The following is a 26,909-nucleotide window of genomic DNA, read 5'->3' as shown; positions in this document are numbered from 1 at the left end:
TATAATTAACCGAAGGAGTTTTGAATCAACTGCTGTGCTGTGATTTTCCATTCGAAAGTGTTGTATAATGGCCGACCACAATGGCAAAGCACAGACTACACAATACATACTATGCAGTTTATATACAGTGTATGTGTGTATATGTGCAAAATATACTGACTAGTCTATGTCGTAGTGGTTGTATGACAAAACATGTAAAAATTAAATCAAATGATTTGTCCTTTGTTGAAAGACGTTGTTGACCTAAAATCCATGCAGACGTTCATTGATCCCAGGGGGCAAATGGAATTTCTTTTCTCCACTTTACATGTAGTTCACATTTTAGCTTTGGTAGCACAAGTTGTTGGATGGATCGGGTGATCAATCTGGTCCCAGTAGAGCTGTCAAGTATCTGCTGTCCAACTGTTTAGTTTATGTCAAATGAAGGAAATTCTTGACGCTAGCAGATCTGCAAAAGTCCTACTAAGACGCTTAACTCCATAGACAGAGTAAACAGTAGTTACTGCCTCAGAGCTGCTGCAGCATGATGTATATAATGCATGAGGGCCCTGTTTGTTTACTTACTTAAAAACAAACAAAAACAAAATGATTATTGCATTAGTTTTTTTATTAAAGTTTACATTATGTACAATAATAAGTTATATATACAGAGTTTGTGTTTCTACATGTTCCACTATATCGTATGTGCTACTGAGGTACTATAAGGAATCCAAATGTTCATTCAATCCATCAATTCAATTATTTACAAAGGCTCAACATTATAAATCATCATACAAATAACCAGCTGGACCTGTTTAAGACTGAACTGGATTAGATCAAGACAACCCCACCACAGGAAGGCCCTCAATTCAAAGTCACGATTTTTATTTGCCTTGACAGGAGATGAATACACGCTTTAGAAACATGCACATCCATTAATTTCACCTACTGGAGTCCAGCCCCAGAGAACAAAACAAAAAGGGGGCCTTTCGGAAAATAAAAATTAAGAACCTTGGCAGCAGGTGATGCGCTGGATTATGTGCAGATATGTCACAGGACGTTAGGCTGCCAACATCTGGCACCGGATAAAAAAAAGGAGGCCCGTTCCAGACGTGAGATCAAAGCGAGTCCCGACATCGCTTGTCTGAGCGTCGGATTGGAAGCTCAGCCACTGGGAGAGGGCGCGGCGGCGGCGGGAGGCGTCCGATCTGGGAGCGTCCCGGCGAACGGTGCGGCTCGGCTGAAGTGGACAACCCACGCAAATGCATATTGTTCCCATTTGCTGTATTGGTCCCCCGGGGGAGGGGGGAGGGGGGGGGGGGGGGGGGGGGTGTGGCTGAGCAGCATCGGACACGTGCACCGTCCGCAGGGCAGCGGACCCCGCGGCCACTTAGTCACGCGTCTGCCCCGGCAGCTCCCTTTTACAGCCTCTCCACCGGGCCCCCAGTGCTTAAGTGGCCCTAAATGCTTAATTGGGTGCTGGAAATCACGGGCACTTTGCACCCGCTCTGTAAACCACAACACTTCAGCCTATTAGGGGCCCAGGAGAGCCACACGCCGAATAATTATGGCTGGCGGCAGCATTGGACCACAGCGCTGGGGCAAAGGAGGAGGGGGGGGGGGGGGTCACGGACTGGGTCACTGCCGGAGAGGCAGGCTTAGAATTAAAGCTGGGAAAAGTTGATTTGTGTTCAGGCGTCGTCCTCCAAAGTCTGATCTTAACATGTGGGACGCCGTTAGCCGTACCCGTAATGTATTTTTTTTTTTCTGCCCGACGCACAGGGGGGTCCACGAGCAGCCAAAGTTCACGAGCCGTGTTCTCCAGATGAAGGCAGCCTTTTAGCGCTTCCAGCTGCGCGCAATGAGCGCATTCTAAGTAGGCAGCGTGTATCTGCTGTCTCTGCCGCGTGATCACAGCGCCGCCGAAGGCACCGGCGTGAACGTTAACGGATGCTGCAGTCAAACCAGGTCACTTTTGGGGTTTTTTTTTGTTTGTTTTTTTTTTAAACGAACGTCTCCCCGTGTTGGCGGCAGGATGAGGCCGGAGGTTCAGTCAGAGGACGCGCTGTTGTGAGCGCGTGTTATTAATGTGCCTTCGTACGGGGAAGGCGCTTCGTTAGCGCGGTTGGAGCCGCTCGCCGCAAATGGGGTTCATCAAAACGCCGTAAAATGCGGCACGTGCTGTTGTCGTGCTGCGTCCGGCGCACAGTTCAACCAGCCCGTCCCTCGGATGGGTCTAATTAATGAACGCTCGCGAACTAATGAACCTGCGCATGCTGGTTTCTTAAAGTCCACAGCGGATGAAGAGCCTCGCGCCGGCGACACTCTTCATGTGATGCGCTGATCGCGTGTCCGTCCGCGTCCCACGCGCGCTCAGACGCTCGCGCAGCGCTGGGAGGGCGACGGGCACGGCGACGGGCACGCCAGCTGGCTGTGGAAGCCGCCGCGCGCCTGGCGCCCCGCCGCCACCTCGCCGCCGCCCAGCACGTCGGAGCACAGCGACTCCACGGCGTCGAGGCGCTCGATCTGCACGAGGCGCGTCAGCAGGTCGGGGATGCTGTAGCCCGCCGTGCTCACGCGCTCGAACAGCTGCAGGCCGTCGCTCATGCCGCCGATCTCGTCGCGCTTCAGGCCGAAGCTCTCGGCCAGGTGGCGCCACGTCTTGACCACGGCCGCCTCGCTGCTGTAGGTGGAGCTCAGCATGCGGCTGGCCTTCTCCAGGCAGTCGAAGGGCAGCTCCGTGGGGCTCAGGCCTGGAGGGGGGCGTCATGGAGCAAATCAAGCTACAGGAACAGGTTGGGCTGAATAGAGGTGTTGTTGAACCGGAAGACTCACCCTCCGTCACGTTGCAGGTTCTGGCGTACAGATCCAGGATCTTTTTCCTTCGACTCTGTAACATCTGCGTGGTAAAAAAGAAACACTAAATATGATTTATGATTTCCAGATATCGAGCCGAGGATCTGGTCAGAATCATTTTTTTTCATTACAGTCACATCATTAGAAGCTCCCTCTCCCTCACCCCGGGGGTTTTGTTGTTGTTGTTGTTGTTGAGCGCGCTCGCGCTGCTGACGTGGTTGGCGGCGGTCACGTGACCGGGGCCAGTCGGCACGCCGCCGGCGTGGCCGCCGGCCGGCGTCCCGTTGCAGGCGCGGTCGCGGTCCAGCAGCAGCGGGAGGAGGAAGGGGTCGTGCGCGCCGCCGCCGTTGGCGAGGCACAAGCCGGGGCTCGGGGCGCCGGCGTCGGCCGACCCTTGTTTCTCAGAGGCCGCCTCCTCGTCGCTGTCGATGCTGCGGCTCAGCAGCTGCTCGTTCTCCGACGACGCGTCGTTTTCACTGCGCGCGCACACACACACACACACACACACACACACACACGTGGAGCACATCTTCAAATCGCGCTTTTTCTTTCAGAGCGACGCAACGGCCCCGACTTTTACAACATGACACCGCGTGTTATCGCCCTATCGCCGGCCTCTCGCGCCCCGTGCGCGTTCCGGGTTTCCTCGCAACCCGCACCCACTGGCAGCGAAAGCAGTGAGTTAGCACATCTTTTGGCACGATGCTGCACCACATGAGTTATTGCTATTGTGTGTGCTATTGTGTGCCTAGGACATTATTGTGAGGCTAATTTGGATGATCTTGAGCTACAGGTTATGTACAGTAAAACGTTTCCACAGTGTGTGTGAGTGTGTTTCTCCCCTATTCTCTAATTCATGCCCACCGATTACAGCAGTGTATACAGGGGGGCTGGAGCACAATGGCTCACTGTGAGTGTGTGTGTGCGTGTGTGTGCTGAGCTGTGCACTATCATGTATTTCCACACCTCAGCCACATAAACGCCCATAAAGCAGCATTGTCTGCACACGAGGGGGATGAGCCCAGATGAGATGTATGCAGAAGTATGAAGGTGGGAGACCTGCTTCTTTTGTTGTCTGCCAGGATGTACTTTGACCTGATGGCGGTTTTAGGTGCTGCTTGGAATAAATACCGCTATCTGCCCTGATAACTACCCCCTCTGTCTGTCTCCCTGTGTTTCTCTATGCTAACCCCCCCCCCCCCTTCCCCATCCACCTCCCTGCTGCTCCAAAGCCACATAATGGCTCTCTGCTTCATTAAAAACAAAACAGTCCCAACTGAACTTCACACACACACACACACACACACACACACACACACACACACACACACACACACAGAAAAGGGCCGACAGCAACGATCTTACTACTGCTGTGACTTGTTCTGTGGTGGCTTAATTATGGGCAGATGCACAGAAAAAGAAACACCAAGGTTTCTTTCTGTTACGTGGAGTTTGTGAGTGAGATGCCACGAAAGCACACACACACACACACACACACACACACACACACACACAGGACGCGATCCGATGTTCTCATAAATCACAGGTTGGCTTCTTCTGCCTCATTCATCACCATGCTGTCCGGATGCAGCCAGCGTTCAGTTTGTGTGCTCGCGCTGCAGCATCAGCAGCAGGACGGCGTCTCTTACCTCTTCACTGTTTTCTGCGGAGGCGCTTTGAGTTTGTCAAACTCGTCTTTCTCCGAGTAGATCCCCACATTGTCTGATCGAGATAAAAGAGGACATAAAAAAATGTTTAACAGTGACAAGCATTTCAATTATGCTTCAAATATGTTCAGTCGGAGCAGTTCTTGTTTTTTTTTATCATCAAATACATTTTAAAACAGGAGCATCAACATGAACAGAGTCAATTATGTTTCTGTAAAATGCAAGTTCTGCCTCGTTCGGTGCAGCATCGATGCCAAGCGACGCTGAATTCACACAGAAAGCTCAAATCGCTTTCTCTGGGAGGGGAGGCTTTGATCTTTTGTGGCAAAGTGAGGTCGGATTGAATCAACTTTTTATTGTTGGCATGAGTTGGAGAACACAAAAGGGCATAGACTCCTGCGGCTAAAAGGATTTATACCTGGAACAAAAGGAGCTGCAGTTGAAGCGACGCATAAAATGATTACAGTCACTATTAGCTTGAATTACGCGGACACTGATAGCGTTAGACAAGTGTGTGTGTGTGTGTGTGTGTGTGTGTGTGTGTGTGTGTGTGTGTGTGTGTGTGTGTGTGTGTGTGTGTGTGTGTGTGTGTGTGTGTGTGTGTGTGTGTCTTTTATCTCAGCCTCATTAAGTCAGTGTCTCCATGAGTGACAGTTAGCTCCGGTAGAGCTTGGAGCTATGGGCTTCTCTCCCATGCATACAAGTCAGTCATCCAATACGCGCTCACACACCCTGACGCCTCCAAATCAACCAACAACGCTCACATTTATCCCTAATCACACTTTAACCGCTCTATCATGTTTTTTAACCATCGCCCTATTAAGTTGGTGACTCTGTTGCTCCGCGTTACGCGTCTGCGGCCACATGTACAGTACGTGTGTGTGTGTGTGTGTGTGTGTGTGTGTGTGTGTGTGTGTGTGTGTGTGTGTGTGTGTGTGTGTGTGTGTGTGTGTGTGTGTGTTCTCGTCCCGCGCCACATGTAAGTGGTTAGTCAGCCAGTCTGGGGGTGAGACTGAACAGAACAGAGAACAGATCATTGTCAGGAGAAATGGCGCCTAAAGCAACGTATGGTCTCAACTTTGGCAGCTTCGCATTCCACCATGATGCACTCATCACACTGCAGGTCTGTCAGTCTACACACACACGTAGACACGCACAGACCAACTCGCCGCTTCATTTGCATACGTTGTAGTAAAAATCCTACACACGCATGCAGATGATCCATGCAGGTCTGATGAGACATCTGATCAGAATCACAAATGTGCTTGACCCAAAAGTCACAGGGAGGAAACACTTTTTTATTCCCAACATCTGCAATTGGAATTAAAGTCTCCATCAACCTCGCACCATGCTTTTGTGTATGCAGACTCATCGTTAGGCCTAAGGTGGGGGGGGGGGGATTAAGTGACATGATAAGCAGTGTTGCTCTGCCCAGCGCTGGGTGCTACAGTAGGTGCAGCATATCCTGCAGTAGTTAGCTTCAAGCTGCGTCTCTTCTGGCTGCTCGGGTTCAAAGCTGTGCAATGTGCAAAGTGGGGTTTATGGAAACGTGGTAATGATCAGTTAGTGACTGTTTATTTTCACAGATACAAAACACTGAGAATGTTAGGGAAGAAAAACAGATGGTCTGTATATAAACCCTGATAAACAGTCTCTAATGTCGCTAAATTGTATGTACGTTCATGCTTCGCTTTGTTTATGTGCTTTATTTTTTCTTGCTCATAAGTAAGTGTTTCAACGTGTCCCTTTTCACTTACCTTACAGTCTGTGTGATCTAAAACTACCGTTGTTGTTTTTGTGTAGATTCATAGTTTTGTAGTTTGACTCTAAAGCCATAGTCTTAAACTTCATTACACACTAAAAAGCTTTTTCCTGCTGCACTTTAATCCCTTTTGAAAGATTCCTCCTTAACGGATAACGCCACCTCCTCATCTATTGTCTCAAGGCAATAAGAAAACTTCCATTAGTTGTATTGCAGGTATATCTTAATATAATTAAATATTATATTTATTATTGTTTGTTCGAGTTTCTTCAAAACCAGGACGAGGCTCATAACCAGGATGCTACAGAGAACAACAGTAAATAAAAATTCAGTTTGTCGTTGGGCATGTGTTTGTGTCATGACTCACCGGGGACGTCCTTCTTGTCTTCTTGCTTGTTGGTCTGAGCCTCCACTGCTTTAACGACTTGTCCGGAACAGCAAGCTGCAGAAACACAAACGAGCGCACTAGTAGGTCACGAGTGCCAACGTTTAGGAGGAAGCCGCGTGTGTCGCCTGTCTGTTGGTGCTGGTCTCACCGTGGCCACTCGGTTTGGCCTTCAGGATGTAAAACATGATGATGAGGACGATGGCGATGGCCATGATGAAGATGGTAGACATGGCAATGATGAGAGCTGTTGCTAGGTGACCCTGTCCCCCGGAACCTTAAACATGGAGGTGATGATGAAAGACTGTTACTATCGTGTGTGTGTATGTGTGTGTGGGGGGGGGGGGGTTCTGTTCTGTTGAATATCTGTTCACCTTTATCTGGATGAGGCAACACTGTGGTGCTGCCAGGGTCAACTGGAGGACTTCCCCTCGGCCTGCTGGTCTGCATGCCTACAGAACACACACACAGACATGTGCGTTATGTTACTATAAATTATTATTAGATTGATTACTCCACGATTTGACATTTCCCCCTCTTCTCAAGCCTTATGCTAAGTTAAGGTCATTGGCTGAAAGGACTCGTGTTGGTAGTTACCTTCTCATCAAAGCTGCAAAGAAGTTGTTTATTTGTCAAACTGCTACTAAAACTGGAAGAATGTTGCCTTGTAGAGAGATCACATCCTGTCACACATGTCAGCTTTACCCATTATCGACTTCTCTGCTCCCATAAATCTGAACGACAAATTTACAAGCAGTAACATTACAAAAACAGCAGTTTGTCCCTAAGTTGATCCCCATGAAGCAACATTTTGTCCAGATGTCTCTCTTCCTGTCTGCTGCCCTTCTATTGCCTGCACCCCCCCCCCCCCCCCCCCCCCCCCCCTCTGGATTATTCATCAGCGGCCTTGTTCCTGATGGAACTGTAAACTCCTGGCGGCTCATAAATCTGCTCTTAAGTTCTTTGGCTCTCTGGGTTTACAGGTGTCCTGCTGCTTCCTGTGGTCTTACAGTAGAACACACCATGTCATGCCACGCAGACATGCGCATGCAGCTGCATATACATTAACGCCAGGCATTTGTTTACGTTGTCTGTATACGGATGTGAGCCTGAACTGGAATTTTGCTTAGCATCTTGTGGTCTCGTCTCCTAATCACATACTGCAGGCTGAGCGCCGGCTGGAAAATAACAATTTCACAGGACAAAATAGGTACTCAGGTGCAAAATTACAGAGCAAAGTGCATTATATGAACAAGTTTCAAAGCATTTTTGTGATAGGTGAGACCTGCAATATGTCTGTAAGCGAGAATGAAGTGAAGGGTAACTTCTTAAATATGCTCTTTTGTGAAATTGCGATATCGAGTTAAATGCAGATAAGAAAAGAGTCACATTTGTATTGATAGAAATAGAAATGAAAAGGTGAGAGTGGAAGTCGAGCTATGCCCACAGGCCCAGAGGATCGGTGGGTGCCAAAGAGTAGCATCAGCGCAAGCGCTAACACGCTAATCATCTTTCTTTTCTCATACCCACTGAAATTTTAATTATCACACACACAGCGCGAGGCAGGAGCCGGGGTAATTTACAGATTACACGGCGAGTGTCAGCCTGCCTTCACCCTGAGCAAATAGAACTCCCAGCTCTCTGCGCTGTCGGGGGGGTGGGGGGCTAATTAGCCTGCGCCACTGACTTAGCTAACGCGTAGAGAGGATAGAGAGCGCGCCGTGCGATCCGAGGTAAACCTGTGCTCAGAAAACAATGCAATGGTTTATTTCGACCGACTACAATAAGAATACAATGAATCCAGCAGGAGCTGCAGTCTAAAATTGGCCACTGGGTGCATTGGACATTACTGGTTAGCACAGCCAGCTAGGTTGTGTGCTTCTTGCATTAGTGCTAAGCTAAGCTAACCTGCTGCAGACTCGCTGACTTTTCTCAATTCTTGGCACTGCGCTTTTGAAAGTTCAAAGAAACCTCCCACATGAAGCGTCGCGCCGCTTCCGCCCACTTTTTTTTTGTTTATCATTCGCTACGTCAACGTGCGCTTGTGCGGCGCGCCGATCAATCACTCGTCCCCCGTGCCAAGCAGAAACACTCAGGGTGTTTGTTTGCACACACACACACACACACACACACACACACACACACACACACACACACACACACACACACACTCCTGTTTCACACCATCTCCTCTGCAGGCCCAGGCTGCTTTTTGGGGTTTTCATCTTTCAAAACACATTCATTAAATATGACACAATAACAACACCATTCATTTCCGGCCTCTTCAATTACACTGAGAGGGGATTTTGAGCAATTATGAGCCCATAAATATCCTTCCCATAGCAGAATATACCAGTGAGAGTCCAAAACTTCATGATGACTGGGACCTGTCTGTCACATCTTGCTGACATTATAATACAAATGTCATTGTGCTCGGACTCGGTCATAAATTATAACTGAAATATGTTAGACCTCCAAATGCCACCTGCTGGGGTTTGAAAGGGACCTAAAAAAAAACCATGAAAACCTCAACGCGCAGAAGATCAGTGTAGGGAAATTAAACCAGTATACGACGCTTCACAACATTTGTGCTTGCGAGTGTGAGGAGATGTTTATGAGCTGCCGTGGCTGATGGGAAACAGAGAAATGACACCCTCTTGTAAATATTACAGTCCAGAGACGTGGCTGCTGCAGCAGCTGGCGCCGTCGTGCCCACGGACACACAGGCAGGTTATCACGGTTATCACGGCTGACGGCCATCGCCCTCCAGCTGTGCGGCGCCTGTCAGTCTGTCTGTGCGGCTGGAGGACAGTGACCGGAGGGTCCGTCCCACATCTGACCCGTGGTCCCTCACACTGCAGCTATTCTTAGATTTTATATTTGGCATGTTTGACTTTATTACACAGCCCACAACACAGAGAGAGAAGGAAACAAGGGAAGAGGGCTGCGGGGTTGTGTGGCATGCACTGTAACCACTCCGCTGCCAGCGTGCTCAAGTACCGTACATCTGGTTTTGCAAAGCCTGAGCCCCGTGCGCGTTTCCTTTCTGTTCTACACTTTAATGTCGGCTAGCTTTTAATCCAGTGCAAACCGTGCATGTGTTTTGAACAGAGACAGCTTGACAAGGATGAATGTCCAAAGAGAAACGATGGGGGGGGGAGGAGTGGTGTTGGAGTTAAAAGGGAATGAAAATAGGAAGAGAAGGAGAATAGGGATATGAAAGTGCAGAACGGTGGCTCTTACATTCTTTGGTGTTGCGTGGGGCGTTCTGGCAGGAGTGGCAAACCATTCCGTAGAGGTTCCTGGGCCTGTTCTCCAGCATGTAGTACCTGAAGAAAAAACGCCGGGTGATGGGTTTCACTCGCAAACTAAAACCAGACTCCCGTTCATGTGAAGGACAAGAGGAGACCTTTAAAGGTCTACCACCAATTAAAACAGGCAGGTGTGTGGAACACGTGGCCCCTCGACCCTCCGAGACACTTATCGACAGGCTGAAGCGACGGGGGGGGGGGAGCGGCAGCTGGGGTGAAAAGTTTGACTCCGTGAATAAATGTACATAATTGGTGCCCCGCAGGCGCTAAACATGAGTTCAGAGCAGATATCGCCGTGAGTCATGAGACAGCTATTAGAGGAAAGGAAAGAGTGAGGCAATACGGAAGGAGGCTGTGAATGAGTGATGATATTAAATCATTTAGGCTTGAGAGCGAGTGGAGGCAGATGTTTTCATGTAGGCGGCACTGGGATCATATGGTAGCGTTAGGAACTGGTTCGGTCTTGCGTTGAGGGACACATCACCATCTGGAAACCACTAGTGTCTATTAAGGGTTTCTACATTAGATAGATGATGGATATGAGAAAATAATTATTAGAAAGAATGTGTTTTATTTAAACAAGTCAAATTCATTGTTCGTAAAAATGTTTTCTAATTACTTCAGGAGAATATGCAGCTGAACAGGCCTGCCACAGAGTGATCCTCCTCCTCATGCGTCTGTTCCTCGGCTGAGGCACATGGTTCGTACCTGCAGCGCCGGCGAAGAGATAAGGAAACAGAGCGCGCTCGCTCCTATCAAAGGCAAACGCGTCCGGCCAAAGGCGAGCGAGAGCCAAGAAAAACCCGCCGGCAGCAGGACAGCATCCAGGCCGTTGACAAGAGGGGGAGGCTTCAACGTGGCTCCCTCACAGGCTCTGTCAGGCGTTGTGTTAATTAAGTCAGGGGGTGGTCATAAATATAAATAAAAGATGACTCAGCCGGAGGAAAGTAAACAGTGGTAAATAACTAAGGGAGACGACCGGGCGACGTGAGAAACAGACAGTTTGGTGTTGACACAGAGGAGCCAGAGGAGGGGGGGTGATGGATGGGGCGAGCGAGGGGAGGGAGGCCTGGTACCGTTTAAACCGCCCCCATTGGCTAAATGTTTTAAGCCACTGGGGGTTATGGCTATGACATGTGGCAGGGTGGTCCAGTCCCGTCAGCTCTCCCTGCATCGCTGCACGGCGGAGGAGTGCCGGAGTGGATGGAAGTAGGCCGGAATGGGTCGGAGCGGACCGGAATGGATCGGAGCGGACCGGAATGGGCCAGAGTGGACCGGAGTGGGTCCGAGTGGGTCGGAATGTGCCAGAGTGGACCGGAGTGGGTCCGAGTGGGTCGGAATGGGCCAGAGTGGACCGAAGGGGACCGGAGTGGGTCCGAGTGGGTCTGAGTGGGTCCGAGTGGGTCCGAGTGGGCCGCGGCGTGGCTTACCCCGGCAGACAGGGCCCGCACTCCGCGTCGCTCTCCGCCGTGCCGGCGACCCGCACCGTGGCCTTGTACAGGGCGTCGCAGTCCTTGTGGCGTCGGCAGATCTCGTACTTCCCCTTGGAGTACTTCCCCTGCGGGCACGGCACGCAGGCGAAGTCGTCGTCCTTCACGCCGTAGCCGCAGCTCTGCGAATGCACAGAAAGTAGCGATTCTCAGTGAAAGTCAGTAAAAGTCTGCTCGCTGTTTTCACGCGTCGGGAAAGTCGTGTGATTGGTCACAGACGCGCCCGAACAACAGGCCACACACACACACACACACACACACACACACACACACACACACACACACACACACACACACACACACACACACACACTCCTATTTTTTGCTCCTTCTCTTTCATTTCTTCCAACTTTTATCTATTAAAACAAGCCTCTGCCTCTTTGCTCTGGGCTACTGTGAACTGACTGTCGCAGTAATCCAATATTCTTCCCCTTCTGTTTGACGTCTGTAAGTCTCCGCATAATTGTTTGATACCGAACGGCGCGGAGCTATCGGCGGGATCTTGTCATTAGGGGTTAAAGCTGCCTTTGGATCTCGGATCCTCTGTCAGCGTGGACCTTTTCAAAGCAACGCTGCCGCCTTCCTGACTCCTGTAGCTCGTATATCTGCGAGGTATGGAGGTGGGCGAAGCCTTGAAGTTGACAGGCAGAGAAAGAGGGGGGGGGAAATGCAGAAGGAGAGTGAGAGAGAGAGGGGGGGAAGGAGGGCGATGACGCGCCACAAAGGTCCCGGCGGAATCCAAGCGAGGAAGTTGTGGCGTAAATCTCAAACCACCGGGCTACGAGGTCGAGCCAGGGAACGTACTCCTAATGATGAGCAGCTTTCACACGTCAGCCTGTTGATGCTGGACTCCAGTGCCCAAATCTGTAATGTTCTCTAACCTCACCAACACTCTCATCACTCAGTAACAGTTAGGAAACATAAGTCTGACTTCTACGTCTCCGCATAGAAACGTATGGAGTCTCAGCAGACACAGTCTGGATACAAGATGCGTGGAACATCTTCATTATCTGTGTGTGTGTGTGTGTGTGTGTGTGTGTGTGTGTGTGTGTGTGTGTGTGTGTGTGTGTGTGTGTGTGTGTGTGTGTGTGTGTGTGTGTGTGTGTGTGTGTGTGTGTGTGTGGGCATGTACTTTCTTGAAGCCTCTGTTGTGAGGAGGAACCCTGTGCTTATCCCGTGATTAAAAGGGGGTCGTAAACACACAGACACACACACATGTGGGGGAAGAGAAGCAGGCATGAATCAGAGTCTGTCCTGTGACATCAGACAGGCGGGAGAAAGTGCGCCGCTCTCATCCGCCCTCTCTGTGTGTGTCTCTAGTGAGATTCAACTTTGGAACAGACTGAACCTCTCGTCGCCATCTTTGCCTGAGGTTTAAAAAAAACAAACAAAAACAAGTGGCTTCACTTGATTTCACCAAGTTTCCCCACAGCCCATTGCTGGGATGCTCACAGCACATGGAGGCTTAATGAACTCAAGGCAGGAAGCAGACGAGGACGGGAAAAACAAATTCCTGTTGAGATGTTGATTTCTTTGTGTTTTAAATTCTAACTGAGTCAAAAACAACAAGAAGGAAAGGATTGAGCAACTTAAATAGGATTCTGTCTACTTTCTGATCCTGAAGTCAGTATGAGAAGCGTACAACTGCAGAGGTGTGTGACAAACCATGTGGGATTATCACTGTAGGTACCTCACAGTCAATCAACACATGGCTGTTTGAATGTGGACTGACTAAAATCAGGACAGACCCTGTCAGGAATAAGTAGGTCTACAGTTCATTGTGCGGCTCCATAGGGAGGGTGTGGCACCCCGAGGCTGCCCACTGAAGCATTAACCTGCACTTTGTTTTCCTTGGCTGCTGGCAGACTGACTGACAGAGGCTAAAACGCTGTGTGACTACTGCGAGTCATTGGCTCTAATATGCCTTCACACTTAAGGCAATAAGAGCAATAAACCATAAGTAAGTCCTTCATCTGGATTTAGATCCTCCTCACTGTGCAGCTATGACGTGTGTGTGTGTGTGTGTGTGTGTGTGTGTGTGTGTGTGTGTGTGTGTGTGTGTGTGTGTGTGTGTGTGTGTGTGTGTGTGTGTGTGTGTGTGTGTGTGTGTGTGTGTGTGTGTGTGGTCCAGACTCCTGTACTGTACGTGTGTGAGGCTCTCTCACCATGTGTGGCTCCTGTCCTGGCTGGCACTGAGGACAGGCCTGGCAGCTGTTGCTGGTCTGGTTGAAGAACTCATACTCTCCACAGCTGGAGTACTCTGCACTAGCAAACATACAACACACCTGGAGGAAGAAAGGAGAAATAAGAACAGGGACAGATTATTCTGCTAATCCTATTTTTTATTTATTATTATTATTATTATTATTATTATTATTATTATTATTAGTAGTAGTAGTAGTAGTAGTAGTAGTAGTAGTAGTAGTATTAGTACTATTATTATCATCATCATCATCATCATCATCATCATTATTATTATTATATTATAATTCATAGTGTTTTATTTGCTGTATCTTATTAGCAGTCAGCATTTCTATAAGTTAAAGCTGTGTTTCTTTCTGGCCAAGCTGTGCGTGTGCATCGGATGTGATGCGGCTCTATTGCTTCGGTGACTTCGTGTGTGTGGCATTGTGTCATGGAGGCTCACTGTAATAAGCAGCAGCTGGTATTTATCGATTTACCAGCAGAGCTCACATTGTGCTTTTTCCTAACAGGCTTTTTTTTTTCTTCTTTTTTTAAAATCATCTGCCGTCCAGAAAGTGACGCAGGGAAACTCAGCAAACGGCGCCACGACTAAGTCTCTCCATCGTCCTTCTGCTGCTTTTATAACGCGTCCCTCCTCCGATCAGAGTCTGACAGCGGACACAAGACAATGTTTGAGTAAGTCTAACCACTGGGTGTCTGTGTGTGTTTGTGTGTGCACACAAAGGCCAATGAAGGTTCAGAAATAGAGACAGAGAAACCTCTTCCATTATCTACAGTAAATGACATCAGCTGGAAAGGTTTGCTGCCATTTACTGTACACACAGTACTCACCAAATTAAAACTACAGCAAACAAGCTGAAAAAGTTTTCCTTTGGCCGCACCACTGTCTGTTTTCACTTCGAGGGCCTTATTGTGTAATTTGTCGCTCTTCTACACGGTCTGTAAGTGCCACAGCCTTTTAAGTGCAGTGCCAACTCTCTTATACCGTAACGCTGTTGCATCGCAGCGGTGCAGTGACTTAATCCACATATTTCTCCCCCCTTTGAGTAAGCGCCCGGTGTCAGCCTACGTGTAAACACGGTGACTGATGAGACGAGAGGGCGGGAGGTGGAAGAGCCCGTCGGGCCCAGCGCCAGCGGGTTCCAGGATCAAAACAACGAGTGGATCTCAGCTCATGGAGCGATCTGCTCTGAGTTGTGCCGGCGCGTGACTGCTGATGATGATGATTACGGCCGCGGCGCTTAATCTCAGACCAATAACATCAGCATAATACCGGATGAACGGTTTGATTGTAATTTGCATGAAAAGTGAGACACTGGTGGATAAGACATAGGAAATACAGTATAAAACCAAACTTACTAATAATGAGGACAGAAATATGGACTTCCTCTGACCCCTCCTCTCTGACATTGCTGCGTCGTCCTGGGAGACAGGAAAATAACAGAAACACTAATTAGATGCTTTATTGGCTCATTGTAAATACACAGCATAAACTCCTGCTTCCAAGATCCTGCAGCCAACTCCAATTATAAAGCAGGAATCTGAGCGCTCCTGCCAACGGTAGCGCTGTCATGCTGTGGGCATGATGTGTGTGTGTGTGTGTGGCCCTGATGCGTTCACTGCCCATAGATATATGTCAATTAATTATATATCTCTCGCTTTAGTTTTTCTCCAAAGGCCCCAAACTCAGACTGTGGCTGCTTCTCCCCACAGTAAAATATAGTTTTCCTGCAGTACTACTATGTGCGCTGCTTGAGGAGGTCGAATGATTGGAAGTGTTTGTTTTAGCAACCAGGCCTAATAATAACCTGCCCTGCTGCTGAAAACCCTCTTGGCAGGTTGAGTGAATGAGGAGTCAGTCAAGATGCGCTTCGCTCGGTTCGTTAGGCGTGAGATGACGTTTGGAGGTACTGATAACTTCATTAAACGTGCACACGCTGCTCAACCAAACATGCCGCCGCCTGCTAATTCCTCTGTGTACGTCGGCGTGATCAAGGCCGCGGCACTTCGCCCCCTTCTTGTGTGTACAATGTCGTCGTCGTAATGGAAAGGAGATGTGCTGGCTGAGACCCGGGGTGACGAATTACCTTTTAAGCAGTGTTTGAATAGAACAGAAGGAACGAGCCCAGATGCAATCACACGAATATACTCAGAACATCTTGTGAACAAAACAAAACATTAGGTAATCATAAAAAATGTCCTCTAGTGTCAATTACTGTTTGGGGAAGAAAAGAAGAACTGGAGCTGAAGTGCAGCTGACTCCGATGTGGCTGGAGGACCTGCAGAGGATGCGTTCGCTGCCCGTCCGACACGCAAGCGCTGTCACGCCCTGCTTTTATTGTTATTATTTTTTAATTTGCATCCAAGCAAATGCAACACAAATAACAGGCACTATGTTAATTTCAAGTGAGCTGCAAATTCAAATTCCGTTGTTGTTGCTACGCCTCATGTTTCATCCTTCCAAGTGCGCCACCGCCTTGAGAGGAGGTGAAGATCTGTGTGTGGTCTGTGACGGGGTGGAAGAATGATGAATGAATGTGCATCTCCGAGGCTCCTCCAAACACTGCAGAGCTGCTGGATGTTATATTTTTGTTTGTTCAGAGTCCCTCGTTCCCTTTGAGCCTTTTAACCAACTATCAGAGTATCAATAAAGTTTATCTATTACTTATTGATCCACCTGATTTCCTAATGATGATGGATGGAAAGCAATATGTTGAATCCACTTTTTCCAACTTCCCATGTAAATGTTAGACGCAAAGATGAATCTGATTTTACAGTAATCTCTGGAGTAGTGAGGAAGAGAAACCCACGCGGGCACACACACACACACACACACACACACACACACACACACACACACACACACACACACACACACACACACACACACACACACACGACGACCTGTAATTACTGTTATTAAGCACATTTCTCAGGGAGCCTCACTGCGTTAGAGGAAGAAAGCACACATCTATGCTCTTCACCCTGACATACTCTACTCATCCTAACTTTAACAACGTCTAGTCGCCTAAAACTAATTCTAATCAAACCAGGAAGCGTTCATCGTTTGACATGCAGACATGTTATTGTTTTGATTGATGCTCCCTCGAGTTAAATGCTTTTAACAGATGAACTTTCAAGCATCCTGTAAGTGTGTGTGTGTGAGTGAGTTTGCATGTGTGTGTGTTTAGACAGGAAGAAGCTGCCGTTATCTGATATGTGAGGTCAGAATGTGTCTGTCTGGCTCCAAACCCCTGATTTCACTCTTCCATGTCGCAGACTTGAGTGAAAAACCCTCTGATCTTCAGTCATGGCTAATTCCCAAACCCCCGGGGTTTGATCTTGCTTAATTACACCCTGTACACACACACACACACACACACACACACATACACACAAACACACACAAGAGGCGCACGCACACGCTAACGCGGAGCGACGCAGCCTAAAAATACACACGGAGTTAGCTTATGAGCGCAGAGCGGGCTTAATTACACAAGTGCTTGTGGTGAGGCCACAACCTGTGTGTGAATCTGTTTGCCGGCGTGCGTTTGTGTGCAGCCGCTCCAAAGATAAAAGGCCCGATAGCATTCGCCTTTTTTTTCCCCTTTTGAATCAGGAAATGAACAACTGCCAAATGGCTGTGGACCCCCTCAAGGCTACTCATTATGGGGTTAAAAAGACACACACACACACACACACACACACACACACACACACACACACACACACACACACACACACACACACACACACACACACACAGCGCTGCTGCGTTTGAAGCCTCTGTGTCTTCTGACGCTCTTTCAAGCCTCTCTCTGTCTCTAACCCGGCCTCTCTGTGTCGGGGCAGGTCTCAGATGAAAGAAAACCCAGAGACTTTTTGCACCTCGGGGGGATTAATCTTCTAACGAGCATATAATCTCCGATAAATAACACTTTTGTCTTTAACGGGGTTATTAACAGGTAGTCGCCTCAGTCGCGCCGGTTAGCGGCGGCGCCGCTCCTGTGTTGGACAAGTGAACATAGCCTCGTTCCTTCAGTAGCAGAATACAGCAAACGTCCTTAACATTAATATCCCAAAGATGAACTTCAAAGCAGGTCTGTGTTGAAATGGACTGCAGCTCAACGTTGCACCAAAATGTGACACGCTAAGAGGAGATTACGTTTAGAGCCTGTACTTGAAAGCACCGCTCGCCGTATGGAAATTCCCATCAGGTCAAAGAAGCACTTTTTTTTTTTTTTTTACAGGATCCTGGTGATTCTTTATGCTCGTCCTCATTCTCTGGCACTTGGCGCGCGTTTCCTCCCATGACTGCCCCTCAATCGGCGTGTTTTCTTTTCCGTAAGCCTTGGAAATCTGACTGCACCCGAACGCGGCGCCTCGTTTTCTATAAATGGAGCATCGTGAGCAGAAAACAAAGGCCGCCACTAATCAGAGCGTTGCAGGTGATTATTTCTGTCCCGTGAATAAAAGCAGACGTTTATAACTTACTGGCAATAGCTGCATTTCAGGAATGAAAATAACATTCACAAAAATGCTTTGGTCTTAACGAGAAGTACGTTTGTTTTGAAGTTTTACCCTTTTCTAGATCACATCCTACTACGGGTCCTCGACTTCGACCAGTATCGTTACACAAGGAGTGTGTACAAAATGGCTTTTCAGAATCAGGGTTTGACCCCATAAGCATATTCATTACAGCGGTTGCTAATGACTTCCAGCTCGATTAAATAATAGGCCAATCAGTGGCCAGGAGACCAGCCAAGGAGAGAGCTAACAAGATGGTTTGTGGGCTCCTAATTTCTGATGACAATTAAATCAGCGGCAAAGAGCTTTCTGCCATTGTGGATTTTCTTGTTTTTTTTTTTTGCTGTTTCCACAAGGAAGATGTGTTTCCATTCAGCCTTTAACCCTCTCCCCTTCCTCCGCTTATTACCCGATAACTAAATGATCCTTAAACGACTTCCAACTTCCCGTTGCAACAATTAGGGAGAACAAATGCCATGTTAAACGCATTAGGACGGGCCAGTTAACATGGACACAGCTTGTCTGAAGCTGCTCACACACACACACACACACACACACACACACACACACACACACACACACACGCATAATCTGTCCGCTTCGAGGCCGACAGACTTCATCGATGTTCGCCCATGAAAGGAGGAAATCGTTTTATCCCTTTACAAACCGAGGATCAGCTCATTTGTCTCTGGCTCAACTGGAAGCACGTGTGCAGTGTGAACGTTCAAGGTTCGAACGCAGAACGGTCACAGGTGATAAAACACTAATTCTGACACTTTAACATGATTATAACTCAAACAAATACACGCACCACATGCGCGGAGCTGACACTGAAACTGTGAATTATGCATTATGGCCATTTTATTACATAAGCAGAGAGCCTCTTCATACAATGGTCTATAAATCAAAGTGTTTAATTCAGAGTAATACCCCGTCATTAACGTCACAGCAGCCATAATCATCGACCTGCGCTTCTAATTATTTTTATCGACGTTTTGGCTTTTAATAAAACCAAGCGTGTGCTCAAAAATTTGGCCAATTGACTTTAAAGTAAAGTAAGTGCCGTCACCTTCTGCCTTCACACTAAGGGAGGAATGTGCTGCGGGCCTTTTTCGTGTCTTTTCTACGTCCTGGAGGGTAAATAGAGGTGGAGGCAGAGCTGTCAGTCAAATCGGACCGACCGCCTTCACCCTGATACAGATCGGGAGTGTGTCTGGAGACGTTCACTGACTTATAAAAGGCCGTAAAAACGGAGACGCACAGCGGTGTCAGTATAAAGGGCCTTTATCTAAACCATCAACACACTCCTGACTTTTTTAGGTCGCACGTGCTATAGGAAGTTAGAATCACTGAACAAACTAAGCATCGAGTCTCGCCTATCAGACACTAAATGAGCTGGAAATATATACGTCCCCTTTGCCACATGATTACTGTCTTTAACCCTGATGTGATAACAAGCTCGTGATTAAAGGCATTTTCCCGCTTTTGGAGACCGATGGAAACTTGCCCTTGTCTCCGAACGTCTCCATACGTTTAATCCGAGCGCGCTCGTTTCTCAGTGGGAACTGCGTTCTCGCCCCGGTGTCAAAACACGCTTTGCACCAGCTTGAATTTGCAACAACAAAGCGGCCTCGAACGCCGCCGTGACAGCGACGCGCGAGGAGTTCGCGGCTCGCGTATCACGCGCGGCGCGCGCAGCCGATCGACGGCGCAGACTTGACGGAGCACGCCGCGGCGGGACTCGCGCGAACACTCGTGCCCATAAACGGTTGACCCGTTCGGGGGCACCGGAGGAACGCGTCATTTAAGGCCCGGTCACGCGCACCGCGTCAAATGAACGCGTCCGCGTGCGTGTCGCGCTTCTTCGTCTGTCTTCGTCTGTTGATTGCGTTAATTACAGACTCGCCGCCAGCTGCCCGCTCGGCGCGTGCGCAGGAAAAACACACCGTCGGTGGGAACATGAAAAGGAGGCGCACGAGCACGCGCAGCCGTGTAACGCACACCTCTCCCAGCTTCAGTCAGTCAGTGGGCGCTTTGATTCCTGTGCCTGCCGGTGATCCGTCTTTCATCATCTCCTCGCCCTGATCCCTTGTTCCTGACTCCCTCCGTGTCTTTGCCGGGGCATAACATCGCGCTGCGCGTCTGCGTCTCTGTTTATTCTGCAGCGGCTGCACTGTGCTGTAGGTGGGACGCCTAATCCGCCGCCTGGCATTCAACTGCGTCTTATTGCGAACACCTACAGAAAATCCACTGAAGAAAAACGCATTCAATGTTTTTTTTAGTGCATTATAATTGCGTCTCCTTGATTCGATGATTTGCGGATTTCCAGACAATGCAGCCGCATAAGTAATGCACAAAAAGTGCTCCGAGTGATGTTTACGAACCACAATGAGGCATTTATTGTTTTTAGCCACAATTGTTAACATGAATGACATTAATTTTGAGTCAAATAAGCACGTGTTAAATCTGACCGCTCTCTGTTTATTTCCACTTGTCAGACTTGCACAGTCATAAAGCGCTGAGGTGTGCGTTGTCCAGTCCCAGTGGACGCACGCTGTGGTGGAGTCTGGGACGGAGCAAATACTCATCAATCCCTTCAAATTAAGCAGCCAAGAAATAAATTTGTACATAAAGGTTTACACATGTCACCAGCCCAACAACCCGCCCACCTGCTGGACGCAGGGCTGCCCTGTCCCACTGCGTTCAGCACTGATGTTTCTCCACAGTGCTGGACGTTCAAGGCCAGAACTGCGCCCAGAGCCTCTGTACAGCAGAAACCGATACATCACCGGAGTGAATTCCACATATGTACGAAAGCAAATTAACCACAAACCCCAATTTGATTAGATTTGCTCCCTGGGGCCACCTCCACTGTTGATGTAGTATGGATGCAGTGCATGGGGAAGTAATAGTGGTGAGAGTGGAACTTATGACTAGAATAGCCTATTCTTTTTTTATCTCATTTTACTGGGATTATTGCTCGTACATTCAAATATAATGAAATGCAGCTACCTCTCATTTTTCCAGCCCCTGCAGCGCTAAAGATCCGCTTCCCCTTTTTTCTACTGACGGAACCTCGTCTTGAGCGATAATTAGACGTCACGTCGCTGATTGTAATTGATAATTGATTAGGAGTGAACTGATGCAAAAGCATTGCTTGAGTTGTGCAGAGGATGAGGAGGATGGAAACGACCAAGGTAAAACAATGAACACATAATTAGTTCTTCTCCAGTGCTTTTCAATCCTAGCCTCCAAAATCAATGCCTATGAATTGAATTGGCCACAAAATGTGAAATGTTGTCTCATCACTTTATTACAAGTTATTGCACTTTTGAGTTTTTCATGACTTAGTCATCAAATGTAAATACTTTAATCCCTCCTCTAGTACTAAATGCACAGGATTAGTGCACATGGTCCTGCTTTGGGTGAAGTCCTCTGTATAAAAGCCTCCACCAAGAAGCCCTGCTATAAATTACAAGCAGTAACCTAATGAGCTGAAATAACTTTACATCCATAAGTAAACTCCGAATGACGTGTTTGGGTGAACCTCATCTTAGATGTGTGAAGCGTTATGAAACATTCAGGCGTAACGGGCCTCCTGAGCTCTATAAATTTCCCCGTGGGGGGAGTGGATGTGCTGCGCGGATTGGAATCAGCTGTGACACCGAGCATAAATCCAAGCCAATAACTTTCACAAGGAAAACACAGGAATCCTTTCTCCTTTCAATGATATCATTTCAAAATGAATGGGGTTATTGTGTGAATTCCAGTACGGAGCAGCGGCGAGTAAGTAAACACATTTGCTTTAGTGTAGTAAAGCGTGATCGCAACTTCAGGCTCTGGCTTTGTTAGTTTTGCTGCCTTCATCCCTTTAATCCTCAGAAACCATATTAACTTCTTTTGAAGATGAACCACGCTCCCTCCCCTGCTTCTTCTCGGCGACTCCTCTGCCTTTCTACCTGTGAACATGAAAGCTCCACTGGCAGCGGAGGTGGGCCGCGCCGGGGGGCTGCGGGGCGAGCGAGCGAGCGAGCGAGCGAGCGAGAGACACCGACACAGATAGAGAGGTTTGAGGGGAGGGAGAGAGACTGGGGATAGAGACGGATTGATTTCCACCTCCAGCAGCTCCAGTTCAAAGCCAGCCAGCAGACTTCAGAGGACCGGCAGGACCCGGCACGTCCCCAGCCGGTCCGAGCCGCCTGTCTGCAGGCAGGACTTCCCCCGGGGGCCCGGGCCAGTCAGACGGCACCAGGAAAACAATTAGGCAGGGAGCGGAGCGAGGTGTGCAGGGTCACACCGGCACACGCCGTCGCCAGCTCTTACTGATGCATTAAAAGCCACTGAATAACTCACTCCTCAGGAAGCGCCTGGACTGATGAACCTCACACTGGCCTTGATGCCTTCAAATAAAACCTGGTCAGCAATAACAGACCCTCAGCCCGCTTCCCCGCGCTGGAAGGTCTGCACCGACACGTACAGTACCTGCAGCCTGTTTTAGGAAGTGCTTCTTACACATGGACGGTGGTGTAAGTCACATGGAAATGCAATTGCTCCATCTCATTTAGTCATTTGCTGGACAACGAACACAGAGATGTGACTTTGCACGTCCGATTACCAAATGAGAATACATTTCATTTAAATGCAAACAAGCTGAGTTTGGAGGCACCTTCATACAGTATTTATTTACCAACTAATCATACTATAACGTTATTAGATGTATATTTTTTGCTATAAGAGTAAAAAGTAGCCTGTAACAACTCACACTTCACAGCAAACACATGCTTGTTCTTCATACAGTAATAAGTGTTGCTCAGGAATTTCCCCGAAGTCTTGCAGCAATCCGTCCTTGCATTCCTGAGAGCGGAGCTGCGCGCACGTCTTACCTTGGGCTCGGGGGGCGCACCGGTGTGGTTTCTCCGCTGCACTGCGGCTTCGGCGTGCGGGCGATCGGTGATCAATCTGTGGCGCGGCGTCTGACGAGCATCGCCGAAGGACTGGCCGTGTGTGAGCTTCTCGGACACCACGCAGCCCCAGTTGAGCGCCTCAGCCTCCACTCGCGTGCATGTCGGTGTGTCCGCAGGCTCCTCCTTGATGAGGAAAAAAAAAGAACAGAACGGGAGAAGTTTCCTCCGCCCTGAACGAGAAAGCGATTAACGTGCCCCAGGTAGACCGACTCTCTGCGGAAACAATTAACACGCTGCGGGCTGCGCCTCAACTGCGCCATCTAGTGGCCACGCGGCGGTAGTGATTAAAATGACGGCGGAGCCAGACAGAAACCTGGGCTTTTGTTGCTTTCATAAACTTGAAGAATTAGCTTCTACTCAGTGTAAACATCACAGTAGGTCACGTCAAACTGCATTTTATTAAATAGTTGAATTTAAATTGTGTGAGTAATGATATTAGAATAACACATTTCAGGTGAGCACTTAATAATCTAAATTTATTTAGAAGTGAATTATGCAACATAGCGGCCATTTTGAAAGACCTATATATGTATAACTTATATGCTTGAACTGTTAATGCATAGTTTAACCTCTATATGATAATAATCCATACAGTAACTGTAGTAGGGTAATACCACAGTACACATCTGTGGTAAATGTACTTCCTGTCAGCCTGTGTCACTCTGTGGACTATACTATCCATTAACATTCGCAAACACTGTGTTTCCTTTGAAGAAGAAAGTCATAAATTAGTGTGAGTGCGCCTCTGTTCTGGTGTGTGATGTAGATGAGCCGCTGTCTGTTGTCTGACTAGGATTAAAGTTGGACTGTAGTCTTCCTCCTTCTCCTCCTCCTCCTCTCCCTTTCCGCTGCTTCTGCTTTTCTCAGCCACAGGAAGAGTGAGATAAAAGAGTGGCTTTGAAAACACTGGGAGTCCTGTAATTACTTTCTCTCTTTCTCTCTGACTCTGTCGTTCTGTCGTTCCCTCTGACCCTTTCCTTCTCCGTCTTCTTATGTAAAGTGTTGCCGTCTCTCCTGGTCACTTTCTCTTTTTTCTTCCTCGTTCCTGTTTGGTCTGTTTTCCTTTGTACTTCTTTGTACCCGTTTTCTGTCTGCCTCCTTCCTTTAGAGGCTCATTGATGTCAATCCAGGGGCTTCGCGGCTGAACGGAAGGATGAGAGGAGAAGAGATTAAACGAGAGGAGCGCATAAGACGGGGATGAGAGGAGGATAACAAGACGATAGATGAGCGCCGCTGAGAGAATGATGGCTGCTCTGTGACAGACCGGACAAAAACACACATTAAGCAGAGCCTGTATTTATGATGATGGATGGGGAAACACAAAAACACATGGAACCGCTATCTGTATGATGAAACACAGTATCATGAAATAATATGATACACAATAAAAGAAAGAGAGCAAGACATCTTCAAGTCTTGAAGCTTAATGTGACAAAAACACTATGAATCAGACATGGTGAAAAATGGGATTGTTTGACAGGACAGGAATTGATGACAATCTCAACAATTACGTCAATACGTAATAATTACGTATTATATGGTTCGACTCCTGTGGGAAAATGTGAATCCTCCAGCAATTTAATTAAATGCAAGGATAGGATCATTTCTTGAAATATGTTTTATCCCTGTGAGCTGAAACATTTCTTATCCTCGTTATTTTTCTGTACCTCTTTTCTGGTTTACTTTAGAGTTAAGAGTTATTATTGATCAAACGGCCCATGAATATTTATCTTGAGTCTCAAGACGCAATACCGCAAGGTTTAGAGTTCTAGTGAGCGGAAAAAGGTGGAGGCCTAATTTGCCTTTTGGCTTTAATGAAGTTGTGAGCTGGGTGAAAATTCAAACTTTCTCTGCTGTTTCATCACTTGCGCTCAACTTTTTCTGTGCCCTAGGGGAGGCTTGGATCCTGGAGGGGTTCAGCAGTTGCCCACCTGAAATGGGACCGCGCAGCAGCTCGCTCCGTGCACGCGGCCCGACTTCCAACTGCTTCACACAGGGAAGCGGAGAGGTGGTTGCCGCGGTAACTGCCATGTCAGCTAACCTAGATTTGCATGCGTAAAGGACACTGGTCGATGAGAGGGAGGTGCACAGTAGGTACAGAGGACACACACATACAGTGCATTACATATTCATATGCAATTCTCCTAGACAATATGATAATGATGAGTAAATCTTCAGTCTGCTGAGAAATTACTGAATTATTGATTAAAAAACACAATATGAGCATATATGAAGTGCTGCTGATTGAAAAATGAAGGAATATTTGGGTGTGAAGGCACATTAGGTTGAAGTCAGGTCATCACAACACATTGTGCGTTTTTATTGCTCATTGCAAGAGAAATTTCCCAAAGGACGACATTTAATGAGAGAATAATCACATAGCAGTGCTAAAAACAATCCAGTGTGTCTGTGGCAGCAATAAACGTGGAAGTGTCTGTTCACTATGAATCAAATTGGAGCAGAGCGTATGGCTCCCATTTAACAAGTCTAAGGCAAATGGGTTCCACTTGCCGGTTTTAAGATTAAAAATATGGTTTATCAGATGTTTGAGGGGACATGCTCAGCACACCAACAAAGGAAATAATGGAAAAGTTCAGGAAGATGAAGTAGAAAAACAGATTACAGAATGATAAAGTAAGCGCGGCGAATTAGGTCAGTGAGGTCAAGTCCACAAAACCCACTGTAAGATGCTATTAGCTTATTATAACTGACATATCCAGGGCTTTGATGTTGTTTTATTATAAGAATGAATTATATTAAGTTGGTGTAGAACACTGCATTCAAATGCATGATGAGTTCATGATGGCAGGAAGCGCAGCACCCACAGCTGTTTAACCCTTATTTCTCCTTCTTTCTGTTCTTAATTGGCACGCGTACAGTCTGAGCGTCGGCCTTTCGTCCGTTATTGACAGAGCCGTTTCCTACAGGGAGCCTCGACCACGCTGCCTAAATGGATTGAGGGGATTTTTGATCTAATAATCACTTTTTGTTCTCCTCTCCCCGTAGCTCGCCTCTAATTCTGAATCACCGGCTGTGGAGAATTGTATTAAGCAGATGAAACACACTCGGCGCAGGACACGAGGGGAAACGATAGAGCGAGCGAGCGTGAGCTCGGGCTCGTTGCCAGCATTTGTAGGCCTCCTGCGCTTCAGCGATGGGGGTTCTCCACAACAACACACGCACGCACACAGACAAATGCAGCAATACAAAATGTCAGGTCTCCATAGATGGATAGCGAGAAAGTGCAAAAGTTTACCCTACTGTTGATGCAAAAATCCTGACCTTCATTTGATTTCATTTTCTTCCAGTTAAATGTAATTTTACATCTAGCTACAGTGTCTAGAAATAGAAGTAATAGAATTGGCACCTTTCTGACAGTTCACTTTTAAAAGTGAGCGTAATGGCAGATTATTAAAGTACTTTGTAGAAGTGTGTCTAATAATGTGGTCACTGACTGTACAGACCATATACTGTACAATGAAATAGGTTATTGCAGAAATAAATGAATTAGCTCCTCTGTCACAGGGCAAAGTTTTATTTTCTTTGATCCTTCCGTCATTCTTCACTATAAATACTGTGCGTGTCTGTGTGTGGGGGCGATTACACAATACAGTAATCAGAAACTAAAATAAAGCTGTTGCAAACTGTGACTTGGGCACTTTGTTTTGAAACGAATTACAGCTTCAGTGTCTGATTAATCGCTGCTGTGGCTGCACACGACACGCTCCCCTCTGTCCCGTTCTGCTTCTCATCGTGGGTGGTA

At 47.8% G+C, this 26,909-nt stretch overlaps 2 protein-coding genes across 9 annotated transcripts in view; one reads left to right on the top strand and one right to left on the bottom strand.

Moving 5' to 3' along the window:
* Nucleotides 1-26,663, top strand: part of LOC114847119 (coiled-coil domain-containing protein 138-like) — a 40,564-nt gene extending 13,901 nt beyond the window's left edge. Inside the window, exons 15-17 of one of the 7 annotated variants that reach the window (XR_008693358.1) lie at nucleotides 14,207-14,330; nucleotides 25,039-25,240; nucleotides 26,153-26,663. The gene's annotated coding sequence lies outside the window, so the exon portion shown is untranslated. The other 6 variants (XR_003784146.3, XR_005897107.2, XR_005897106.2 and 3 more) reach the window with 6 other exon arrangements.
* Nucleotides 590-23,580, bottom strand: edar (ectodysplasin A receptor). 2 transcript variants are annotated; one of them, XM_029136512.3, is made up of 12 exons: nucleotides 23,066-23,580; nucleotides 15,015-15,077; nucleotides 13,616-13,735; nucleotides 11,391-11,572; nucleotides 9,893-9,978; nucleotides 7,024-7,101; nucleotides 6,801-6,926; nucleotides 6,632-6,706; nucleotides 4,485-4,557; nucleotides 2,999-3,311; nucleotides 2,815-2,878; nucleotides 590-2,732 (listed from the first exon to the last, which is right to left on the bottom strand). In XM_029136512.3, exons 2-12 carry the CDS (start codon nucleotides 15,063-15,065, stop codon nucleotides 2,353-2,355), a joined length of 1,548 nt encoding a protein of 515 aa, XP_028992345.1. In that variant the 5' UTR covers nucleotides 15,066-15,077; nucleotides 23,066-23,580; the 3' UTR covers nucleotides 590-2,352. The 2 variants fall into 2 exon arrangements, with proteins under 2 accessions (XP_028992345.1, XP_028992346.1); XM_029136513.3 differs by lacking the exon at nucleotides 6,801-6,926.
* Nucleotides 26,664-26,909: the final 246 nt, after the last annotated feature.

Source organism: Betta splendens, chromosome 21, assembly GCF_900634795.4.
Source record: "Betta splendens chromosome 21, fBetSpl5.4, whole genome shotgun sequence".
Taxonomy (NCBI): domain Eukaryota; kingdom Metazoa; phylum Chordata; class Actinopteri; order Anabantiformes; family Osphronemidae; genus Betta; species Betta splendens.
The sequence above is the reverse complement of the archived record's forward strand: the minus strand, read 5'-3'. Positions and strand labels throughout refer to the sequence as shown.

Excerpts from the sequence above, each read along its gene's own strand:
- edar (XM_029136512.3), bottom strand. The coding sequence starts at position 15,065 with ATGTCAGAGAGGAGGGGTCAGAGGAAGTCCATATTTCTGTCCTCATTA. Across the intron at positions 11,573-13,615 it reads CAGGACAGGAGCCACACATG|AGCTGCGGCTACGGCGTGAA; the intron begins GTGAGAGAGCCT and ends GTGCATTCGCAG. Across the intron at positions 4,558-6,631 it reads AGACAAGAAGGACGTCCCCG|ACAATGTGGGGATCTACTCG; the intron begins GTGAGTCATGAC and ends TATCTCGATCAG.